Here is a 12,366-nt window from a genome sequence, read left to right on the forward strand (position 1 = left end):
CTTTCTGACAAATTGGAAATGGTTGAAACTCAAAGACTTTTTGTGATTTTTATAATTGGATAATTTCTTGTTGCACTTTTAATTAAATATTAGATGAAAAAATTGTAAAGAAATCAGCTGCTAATCACTTTGAGACTTTGAAATATCTACCTTTTGAGCTTTAGATTACTCAGGCCTTCACAGTTTCATTAGAATGGGAGATGAAATAGATAATCATGTTAAAATGAAGAAAATATTGTCTTGCAGATAACATTTGTATGCTGCCTGCTGCCTTGAACTATTCATGACCAGTCAGGAAAGGTTTTGCTAAACAACCATGACATTTACTGCACTCTATGATATCTGGATTTTTTTTTATCAAGGGCAGAAGTTAACATCTTAGATTAACGACTTCAGGAGAAACAATTTTCCTTCTATGAAAATATATCATTCCACTGTCCATGAACATTTTTATAGGAAATAGGAAATAAAGAAAATAAGATGATAAAATTTTTAACCTGATTTGGTTTATTTCTCTGTAGGACTATTTGCAAAACAGCCTATTTCGATAAGATCATTACATTAGACATCTAGGTGAAATGTGATCCGTTATGATTTTAATTTTGTGACACTATATTTTAAGTTTGCGTGCTGTTTAGGGAGTATAAAAATATTACATTATTTCTTGCAAATTTTCCATACCTGATCAATAATCTCTTCCACTTAGAAACAAGACTAATGTACTGCTTTATCTGTCAATGGCCATTTGGTTAGGAGAATGTTTTGTGAGTATGAATGAGAAAACTTGGAATCTTCATGATGCTGAGGGTATATTTCCTTGATTTTCTTTCCCTTATCTCCTCTTTTTTGTTTCTTACAGTCTACAATTTCAGACATGGACAATGTTCTGAAAAATAAGATAAATGGTATGAAAAATATGTTTTTTAATCTTGCTTAAGCATAGTTAAGAGGTACATGTATATTTCAGGAGAAATAAATTCTCACCAGATTAGTCAGAGACATGCAAAAGAATTTCTTAAAACTTCTGTATAAGCTTGGACACATTTTTATTTTTAAATGTAGATTTAGATGTAGTGAAGTAATTTGACTGTTACCCTGATAGATGGAATCCTGATGGAGTATTGAAAAAGCTGGAAGAATATTCAGTTTTTCAATTCCTATTTTTAGTTTAGTAATTATGAAAATTATATACTTTCAATTGGCTTTATGATATAAATATCCCTTTGAAAGTGAATTGTGCTTAGAGAGAGTTCCAAAATTTTCAAGATGGATCACTGTGTGAATTTGAATTCTGTACATTGCTACAAATTTTACTGAACATACCAAGTTTAAAATATATATAAAAAAGTATCTGATCACTATGATGAATGTAGTTGGTTCTTATATTTTTTAAATTTGTATAGCTGTTTTTAATATACTTTTAATGTCTATGTGCTTTGCTATTCAAGGGTGTCTAAGTACCTAAAATTTCAAATAAGCTTTCACTGTCAAGGTACCCCTCTTCACTAGCCATGGAGGATCCCAGTAATCATTACTCAACTTTTCCTGAACCAACATAGTTTGAAGCTATTCTTAAATTAGGTAAATTTTTGTGGGCTAATATATTAGAATAGCAGTCAATGATAGCTGCTTTTATGAAGGCAGTTTTAGAATATAGCCCAGAAAAGCAGTGCCACAAATCAGAATGCAGCTTTTCAATCACTGAATAAATTGCCTTACTATAAGCAGATTTTAATCAAAACAAAATGTGCCTAATGCAGATATGTCAATGTATTTAATTCTGTGTCTACTCTGTGAAGCTGGAATCAACACTGTGAGAATCTGATTATTAGAACTAGCATCATAGTATGATAAAAAGGTTTTTTCTGAAATAAATATTAATTAATAGAGGAGTTCATTGAAATGAAAAAGTAATTATACAGTGAGAGACAGTTGGTGGAGGCACAATGGCAAAGGAAAAAAGAGTAATATTGCAAGATCAGTTTGATTTTCTGTAATCTGTCTAGACTATCATTCGTGTATAGCAGAGAAGTTGATCAAAGATTTATGGAAAAACAATAAAGAATCTAAAAATAGATATGCTTCTCAAAAGAAACAGAACAAAACCAAAAAAGCTCCAAACCTCTAAACAATCTCAAAGATGAAAACATCCCCACATAAAATGTCTACTTTTAAAATCTAAAAAAAGATTGATTTTTCTAAGTCACAGGCCAGCACCATGTCTTTTAATACCTTTTTCTTTAGCTATTACTGATTTTAAAGGGATGTTAGTTCGAAAGAAAAAAATCATTACTTATTTAGAACATAGCCATAGGACATAGATTAATAAAAGGATTGTAAAAGACTGACATACCAGAATTCTATTTTGAAATAAATGTATACTCTTTTATGGGTTATTTATGTTTTATGCTGCTTAAAAATTTGTTTTCTCCTGCAAACATGAACTTTGTAATGTTGTACATATAATCATCTTTTTTGCTAAAGATGTTAAAGTCTGTATCATTAGTCCTTTCTAAAAGAAGAGAAATTTAAAGCAGGAGAGGGAAATTTATTATGAATACTCATAACTCGTTTATCTGCATTCAAAATCATCAATACATTTATTTTTGTCATTTTACCTACCAAATTTGTAGATGTGAAAGCTCGGAAATCCTCAAACATTGTACTATTTTTACAGGCTACAAAAATAGAATACTTAGAGGTTCATTCTCTAGAATGTGTGGGGTTTTCTCTTTATTTTTGATCAGATTTACTTTTAATCTCTGTGCCATATTAGCTTTATGCCTCTATGCTTTATTTCCATTGCCAGGTGTACATTCTTGTTGTGTGCGGGTACAAAAGAATTCATGGTGTTTGCTGAGTAGGATCTTTCTGTAATTAGTTATGAATTGCTCATGCAGAAGGACTTTTCATGTGGTGTGATAAGTCTTGAATGCTGAGCCAATATAATAGTACCAGTCAGGTCTTTATTGTGGATGTGGTTGATGGAGTTGCAGTGATCACAATCATATTGATTTTTTTTAACTTGAGAACAGATGAAAGGAAATAGACTACCAAAGACCAAATAATGACCCATTGTTCCTTGTAATTAGGTTTTTGCTATCTGTCCCTAGGGTATATGAAAGTGTGATGGGGTATTTTATTGCAAAAAAAAAATATATAGCTGATACCATAATTTCTTAAGTTCAGATGGAAGGTTGAGAAAGTAATTCAGAATATCTTTCACCTGTAAATGTTACATTAGTTTTTAAGGATATGTAGAAACATATATATATATATAAAACTATAGAACTTAAATAAAAACATCATAGCATCTTGTTCCTAATTGTATATTATAAGCACATTCTGCAAAGATTTATGTGGTCATTTAACTTTTGCTATTGCAAGCAAGACACTGAAGCTAATTTTGTTCTGAAATCATAGAAAATAGAATATTTAAGAAATACATTTCAAAAAATAGCATTAGAATTTTTTTTTTTTTACTTCCCTCTTCCCTCATCCTGCCCCGTTTGTATTTATTCCATTATTCCAGATAAATGCAGATCACCATTTAGGCTGAATGATTTATGGTGTGGCTGCAGAGGGGCTTCTGTCCCATCTCAGGTGATGTGAGTGTCTGGTCAGACAGGGAAGTTTCCTTAACACTACTTACTCCCTTAAATGAAATTTACTCTCATAATTAAGATTTAAACTCTTGCTTCACAAGAATGAAAAAGTGTCCTCATCAGAAAAAATAACTCAAACTTTTCCTATTCACTTGAGGTTGTATTCTAAACCTTTGGTTGCTAAAATGAAATTCTGGTCTTCAATAAAAGGTCAAGCAGATAGGACAAATACTGGTGCTGTTCTTATTTCAGGGAAACCTGCATTTAAACTACTTGCTAAACAGATTTTCTGTGTCTATTTCTGACAAAATTTCAAGTTGTCTGAAAGTTTCACCAGCAGTAAGTTAAAATCAAGCTGCAATCAACGGCTATCCACCTAACTCATTTTCATATACTTCTAGCTTCTTAACACCTATATTTTCTATTAAATGACATGACTATCTAAGAATGTTCTGAGAAATGATAAAAACTTCTACCACGTCAAGCTTTTATACCAGGAAATTTGTGTTTACTCTGCCAATAAAAGAATGTATATTCTTTCCTAGATAATGGCAATGCAATGACAAGAAATGTGGAAACCATATCATTATCAATTGGAATGCTTTTCCTAGTCCATTTTTCTCTTGAAATTTTCTAAAAATTTGTCATTGTTCATGTTCCACTTTGCTGTGTCTCTTTAAATGAGGCAACAAACTAGGAGGCATTGAGTCAAAAGAGGAAATATTTTTTTCTCTTTTGCCTTTTTTTGTAAGAAAAAATTACACTTTAAAATACAAAATTACTTGACTAGTTCACTCTTCTAGATTGAAAAAAAAATTGTTAGTGTAAAGTATTTTAAATAATATATGAAATAAATAATTTTCTTTGTTTGGATGTTAATTATTCTGGTGCTGGGGAAAATAATTTCCATTTGTTTTGTCTCTACTTAAATTCACATACACATCTCTGCAAACAAACCCCTGTTTCAATTCACTAGACCACTAAATGTTAAAAAATGATTTAAGAAGCTATGTATTATTTAAAATACTAGAGTATTTTTTTAAAAAGCTAATTGATTTTTTTAAAAGTTAGATGAACATGGTTAGATGAACATAGCTTACTGGTGCTTATATCTCCTTCCCTATTGGAATGCATTTTTGGGGTGAAAAAGCATATCTGTACTCTATTCTTAACTGCATCCTGTAGTGGAGTTAGGAATGTGTCAAGAAGTAAGAAAACATGAGCATTAATAAGCATACAATGCAATTTAACAGTTCATAAAACAGTAAAATTTAATCCAAGGCTCAGAGATTTATTCAATCTCACTTAACAAAATTGTTTTGTGGGATGTGTTAGCAAGTGAGAATTAAGTGAAATGATTTCAGGGGCAATAAATTTTATTAGCTGAAGAGAGGAGGAACTAGTTTTTCAAACCATTTCTTCTTAATTTCATTCACTTGTTATAATTGCCTTGAATGTGGGAGAGCTTTCTGTGACTAGTAGTAGTATGTTTGGTCTCTGGAATTTGTATGCATAATGCTGCATTTGTCAGGCATCATCTAACTGAAATGTCTTTTGTTGATGGGCTTGTGCAGAAGTTCTTCTAATGGTTGTTGAAGATATTTAAATCTAATACAACTTAAGCCCCTATAAGTAAGATAAAATGACTCTGAATTGGTTTATTAGGGCTTTTTGTTTGTTTTGTAGTATTTTTCATCCATGCTTGGTGTCTGTATTCTTTAGCACACCTGGGAAAGCCAAAGTGAAATTTCTTTCTTAAATATTAATCTCTTGTTCTAGAACTTCTTGAAATATCTCTTTGTAGGGCAGATTTGTTAGTAGAGTTTGGAGGTGTCTGATCAAAAATATGTAGTGAATTAAGTGTATGAGAATTTGGGGGGAAAAGTTCTTATGTTTCTAGATACTCTTTTTTCATAGGTTAAGATCATGTCCTAACAAAACTTGAGATCTAGCTCTTAAAATTTCTTATAAAGCATTAGAAGAATTTATAATAAAACAACTATGGCTTTTTATAAGTTAAAATATTCTTAACTTATTTTTCCATGTAACCTATCATTGTTTCTGTAGTTTATATCCAGTAACTTTTAAATTCAACTTTTTAATTTTTTATCAAACAGGACAGAGTTTAAGGAAGGTAATAGTGCCAGTAATGACACCTCTTCTGCACTGTAGATAGTCTTTGCTTCTTGACTTCTAAGTGTTATCAGACTTTTCACACATCATTTTTTAAGTTGTTCAGAAGAAAGGAAGCAGAGACAGCTTCTATAAGAAAATCAGTCTTCAAAGGAAAATAATGATAATAAAAAACCCACCTTGGACAGGGGCCTATTTCTGTTCACAGTGCTCACAATGAAAATAAGGTTAAATATAAGAGTAATATGGGGGGGAAAGGAAAAGCAGGTAGTTGAACAAAGAAGTGGAAGTGTTTTGTTTGTTTATGAAATACTCCATTTATTCGTGGTTTTCTAACCAATGATTATGTATTGTGTGTTACACTGTCACTAAATATAAAAGAGTAAGTAATTACCAAAGGAGAAGTACTGCTTCATAGGCTAAGGTGATTATAGTACATTTTGATGGTTTTGAGAAGAGTAAGTATTCTACTGTAAATCCTTACTGTGCAGTGATGCCTAAGTAATGTTCCTTTTCTCTAAAATGTTATGCTGGGGAGAGAGGAGACTTGACTAAGATGTCCTGTTCATTGTACCTTCTGCATCTACTGCTTACTCAGGCTCTTAGATTAAAGAAGAATAGCTGCTGTTCTTTCTCTCCAAATTGTACTACATCTTTTCTGTCCTTCATAAACCTGACTACAAATAGACTGGATATATTGGGAGTCAAAAACATCTAAATCCAACAACCTGACTTTGCATCCAGTGTTCTATCCAGGACATTACTCTTGTGTAAGTGATAAAACACAATTTGTAAAGGCCAATGGAAAATTCATTTCTTATGGAACATGCTCTGTCTTGTGTACTTACACTCCTTTTGCCAAATGGGAATGCAACATTCTCACTCTGTTCTAAATCCTTGGAAGGACAAGTGTCATAAATACAAATTTAGCAGGAAAAGCTTGTTGCTGTATGAAATGAGCGTGTTATCACTTAAAGCAGTGACCGCAGTCAGTCTGAATTAAGTTTGTTTCAGATGATACTATGGCCTGAAATCCAGTCAATAACAAATAATTTATTGTATGTAAAGAAATAAGATTCAATAAGGATTAAAGACCATATATTAATTGCTTTTAATGTGTTCATACCTTTAAAAGCACTATGTCAATAAAATGTGACAGTGTTCTTTCACTTCTGTGCATTTATTGAACACTTTTGTCATGATCACCTTGGAAAAAAATGTAGGTATACATTAGTGAGCATTTGCAGGTTCATTTCATTCTTGATGCAGCTAAGGAAGTCAGACTTGAAAGAACTTAAGAATCATTTTAGTTAAAGCACAATTTTTTTCAGAATACATTAGTGACCATCAGACACTAAACAAAACCCTATGAACAGTTTGACCTTTTAAATGTAGTTGAATTTATCTCACAAGGATAAAAGTTTACTGACTAAAGATAGGAAGACAAAGACAATCTTCAAGAGAATAATGAGCTGCATATGAAAATTATTAACTATTCTACTTACTGTAGTAGTATTATTCAGATAACATGCCGGTAAAGATAGCATAAGAACTAAAATGTAATGAAGTGTATGCATACTTTACTAATCCTCAGAATAAGCTTGGCTCATGCTATGCTTTAAGTGAACTGCACAATATCTTCCATTGAAATTTTTAATGAGCCAGTTCAGTTTAATACAAAATTGATTAGAGAAAAAGAACACTATGTATCAAGATTAATTTTTTACTGTTGTTTTATTTTGAATAGGACATTTTCTTCTAGAATATTTGAAGAACTATTCAGACATTTTAAAATAATTTTAGTACCATATTTGCCTTTGCATGAAAATCTAGATATACTTAATTTATTATGTATTTCTAACTTTATATCATACCAGTAGTAACTGGTGGAGGCAAATTCAGATTTATCCCTCTGATAGGACAGGGCTTGTCAACTGGATATTAACACTATTACATTTTCTTCCTCATTTGCTTTTTTTTTTTTGATGAATAGATTTTGACAGCATTTTCAGAACAATAGAATAATAGAATGTTAAGAGGTTGGAATAAACCTTAAAGATCATCTAAACCCAACCCTGCCTGTCATGGACAGGCTCAGAGCTCCATTCAAACAAGCCTTGAGCAGCGATGGGAGCATCCACAACATCTCTGAGCAACCTCTTCCAGTGCCTCACAACATCTGTCTGCTGGAGCTTATCATGTGCTTCTGACATCCTTGGGTGTTTTTGTCATCCTATGGATTTCTACTTCAGTGGCTTATAGAAATTGACAGAAAGCCATATTGTTCTGCATCTGGAATAATGTCCATTTGATTCCTTCTGACAAGTCTTAACAGTTCTGCTTCCAAATTTGCATCTAATTTATCAGTTGGTACTCGTGTTGAATTTCTGATCGCATCTTTGTGGGATATTTTTGCTGAAGTCTCATTGCAATTTCAGTTTTCCTTTACTGATACAGGGACTAAAGTTTTAGAAGTTAAACTGATTCAAAAACCAGTTTGCAATTCTGAGCCAGATTTATGTGTTGTACTTATTGTGTAGTTTATTTAAAAAGCTGTTATCTAGACTTCAACTACTGCCAAGTCTTGCTTCTAGAATATTAAAGTTTGCATGATGCTTACTCTGCATGTCATTCCAACTTTCTGGTGTTGCACTGCCTCCTTGTCAAATATCAGACTGCCTTAAAAGCACTTTAATGCCTTGAAGATAATGAACAATTTGGCAGCAAAAAATATTTTCTGAATTATTTGGAGCTCCTGCATAAACTGCTTGGAGCCTGAGATCATTGAAACCTCTTATATTGGCTATTTTAAAATTAGGATTTATTACTGTTTGAATTCTGAGATCTCTCCCTTGCAGAGCCATTTAAATGTGAGCATATATTTTTCTCTTTAGCAGTAGTTTATGGGCTATAATGGTAGAATATTTTTGCATTTTTATGCTTAGTTTTATTGTAAAGAGCCTTCGGGATGCCTTTACATGAAAGGCACTATATAAGCTCTATTTTTTGTATGGCATTGTATTGTATTGTATTGTGACAAGTGCAATAATCTCCAGGTTTCCTATCCATTAAAGAACTAATTTCACAGCTCACTAATTACGTGAATGAGAAGGGGAAATAGGTCCTTTTTCTCTAAGGTATGCTGAGCAGATGGCACAGCACTCATTTCCTCCAGCTGAATCTAAGGTCTTCTCATGCTTTTGGTTCCAAGGCTTATCAGGTCTCTGTTTATCAAGGAGAGCAAGAGAGAGATATCACTTTCTTGTACAGCATGACAGTGTGTACTGAGTGGCTGTCTCTGTCCTTTGCTAACACAACATTACTTAGCAAATACTACGTCTAAATCTATTTATGGAGGATGGGACATGAAAACTATTAAAATTCATGTGCATTTGATGTAATTCTAATCTGATTTATTGAAGTTACTGATTGGTTCTGCCATAAGGATTTGAACTGATGCACATTAAAAATTATTAATTAATCAATTGAGTACTGTTGGGATGGAATCTTGTCTGTAATTTCCAAACAAAAAACATTGCTACCTGAACCTGTACACTTTCCTTCATAGTTAAGTTTTTATTAATCTGTTTCCTTTTTTCTTTTGCATGGCTCATGAAAATAACCAACTTGAATCAAACATGCACACAGTGATTTATACAGCTCCCTAAAGTACTCTTTTTAAAGTAACATGAGTCATCCAAAGCTAGTGTACTCCCATGATCCTGAAAATCCTTTTTACAGCATTAAAAAGAGAAAAGCTGAGACTGACTGACGATCCTGAGATAACTCATGTATGACTTGGCAACAAGGCTACATTTTACAAGAATTGGACCATTTTTTGCCTTTAGCAGAGTGAGCAGTGCTGGTTTGCTGTTTCCTCCTCTGCCTGCTGGCCTGTCTCAGGTGCCTGCGGGGTGCTCACGGTGCTGGCATGTGTCTTTGCAGACGGACGCGGCGCTGATGTACGACGCGGTCCATGTGGTGTCGGTGGCCGTGCAGCAGTTCCCGCAGATGACCGTCAGCTCGCTGCAGTGCAACCGCCACAAACCATGGCGCTTCGGGACCCGCTTCATGAGCCTCATTAAGGAGGTAAGACACTAAAAAAGGTCCTGCCCCACTCCTTTCTTTTCTCCCAATTCCCATTTTCTTTCGCTTTAAGTCCCTTTGGTTTCTGCCTTTCTTTTTTTTTTTTTTTTTTTTTTTCAGTAGGTGGTCATCTCTCATCTTGTCATGTACAAGGAGTTTTAAAAAGCAAGACAGCATTTTTATTTGAAAGTGGGTTTTCCTGAAAGTGGGTTTTACTTGGAACAAAAAGTATATGGGAAGTGAAATAACTTCATTCTAAATAAAACTTACGTTTATAGACAACTTGGTCTGTGTGGAGCATTAGTGGCATAAAACCCCAAACACCTGAAACTCTAAACCATAGACTCTGTGTCTACTCTAAACTGTAGACTGATTATGAGAAATTCAGCAGCTAAATATTGGCATAAGTCTAAAGGGGCCAGGAATTATTTTTACTTCCTGGTCTAAATTAATTTCTTTTCTTCATTTTGTGTGGTGAATTACTATATGTCTCCTTGATTCCTCAAGATGCTGTTTAGATGCTGATAGACAGTGATAGTAAAGCTAGGAGATTTAAGGTGCTAAAGGTGAACACTGTAGACTATTCAAATGTCTTATACTGTAACTCCTGATACAGCGTTTCTCAATATAGATATACAAAATATTATGATGAGAATTACTTGCACTGGAATGTATTTTTTTTTTCAATATTGGTTCCTTCTAGGATGATAATTTGATTTGATTTCCCACATTTCCTCTCCTACTTTGTATAGTTTCAGAAATAGGGTAGGTTTAAAGTTATTAAAAAATCTATAGCACTTTATCAAAAGTGAGGAATAAGCTGAGAAAGTCTGGCTCACTGACCTCAATTTTTGCTGTGTCATTGTAGTTTCAGGGGAATCAGCATCTTGCAAAAGTAAGACTTTATTTGAATGAAATTTCGTGAGGAAAAAAAACATCAAGTCCAGCATCAATGAACCTTGACTGTAGCTTGGGGGCTGGGGAGGGAGAGGTATGTACGGAAGCAGAAGGGGAAATGCGTGCATGAATGATGGAGGAATGAAAACAAAACAGACTTTCATCTTGTTCAGTAGAAGAGTCTGTTGCCTGACACAGAAAGTTGAAAAAAGACTCTAGGAAGACTGAAAGACATTTTGATTTCATTAGCAAAAAATAAATAGAAAATATTTAAAAATCAGCCACAAGGTAAATTATTTACATAAAATTAATAATTATGATCCCATTTTGGCAGGAATAGTTTGTCCTTTCTGGAAATAAAAAAAGGAAGAGGTATTTATTTCTAGAAATTGTTTTTTCTTTCTCCATAGGCCCACTGGGAAGGCCTCACAGGCAGGATAACTTTCAACAAAACTAATGGCTTAAGGACAGATTTTGATTTGGATGTCATCAGCCTCAAGGAAGAAGGTCTTGAAAAGGTGTGTAAGACATTTGCCTCCAAGGAGGTGGTAAACAAAAAAAACCAAAACAAAACTCATCCCGTAAAACCACTTACAATAGTATTTCATGTGTTACATGAAACAGTTTGCCTGCTCTCAACTCAGTATCTCTATAAGTGGTACTAAAAAGTTAAGAATTGTTATCTTGACTTGTTTATCTGTCTTCTGACATTAATGTTTCTTGTACAGAGGTGAAGTGAGAGACCAAAGAATTGGGAAATGCTCTTTCCATGTAGCTTAATATTGTCTATATTTGAGCTTAAGACCTCAGGAAGCATGTACAGACATTTGGCCTGCCTATGTGACACCATCATGATCTGAAATCAGATCATCTTCCCTCCAGCCATCTTACCATGAAGGGGCAATTGCAGGAAGTTACAGTGTCTCACATTGTTGTGATCAGCAGACAAAGGTTTTGCCACTGGCATCTGCCTTGTAGTTTGCATTTAGATATCTGGTGTTCAATGTTCTGTAAGAACTATATTTTCCTTCATCTTCAGATAAAGTTCTATCAGCTGTTGCCCCAAGGTGATAATTGTGGGCACAAATAAAAACAGGAATGAAGGGAAAGGACTATACTGCGGAGTTGCATTTCCTTCTGTAAATAACTGAATGGAGAAGCTAGCATAAACAACATATTTTCCCAAAATTCTGTCTCACAAGACTAGCTTAGGAATATCAAGTTTCTCTTACTGGGATGATTTGTAAAGGCTCAGAAACCATAAGCTTTTCTTGAAACACTTACATAGATAATAACATTTTTGTTGTTCAGTGGAAAACCTGTGATTCAAGAACTAAACTATATTTTAAAATGTTCAGCACTACACTGACAGTAGATTTCTCCTATGAATTTTCCAAGAAGTGAGCTGTGGCAACTTAGCAGAAGAAAAGAGTATATAGTAATGATTAGACTTGAAAAGTAAACTAGTATTCTATACAAGTAGAATAGATACAGCTCAACCTGTCTTTCTTACTGGAAACAGAAATGGAAGAATTGATGTCATGGTAATAGCTAAATAAATTAGTGGTGCTGAAGAATTTGAATGTAAGTGACAACTATTGAAAATGAGGAAAGGAAATCTTTGTAATTTAGGATGGCTTTAAGA

The 12,366-nt window shown here is 33.4% G+C and overlaps 1 protein-coding gene across 1 annotated transcript in view; it reads left to right on the forward strand.

The window, feature by feature from the left end:
- GRIK2 (glutamate ionotropic receptor kainate type subunit 2) overlaps window positions 1-12,366 on the forward strand; it is a 361,868-nt gene that overhangs the window by 180,796 nt on the left and 168,706 nt on the right. The window contains exons 8-9 of the mRNA XM_066315185.1: window positions 9,684-9,827; window positions 11,132-11,239. Coding sequence (XP_066171282.1) covers window positions 9,684-9,827; window positions 11,132-11,239 — 252 coding nt within the window. The remainder of the gene's footprint in view (window positions 1-9,683; window positions 9,828-11,131; window positions 11,240-12,366) is intronic.

The sequence above is a fragment of the Sylvia atricapilla genome, chromosome 3 (genome assembly GCF_009819655.1).
Source record: "Sylvia atricapilla isolate bSylAtr1 chromosome 3, bSylAtr1.pri, whole genome shotgun sequence".
Lineage (NCBI taxonomy): Eukaryota > Metazoa > Chordata > Aves > Passeriformes > Sylviidae > Sylvia > Sylvia atricapilla.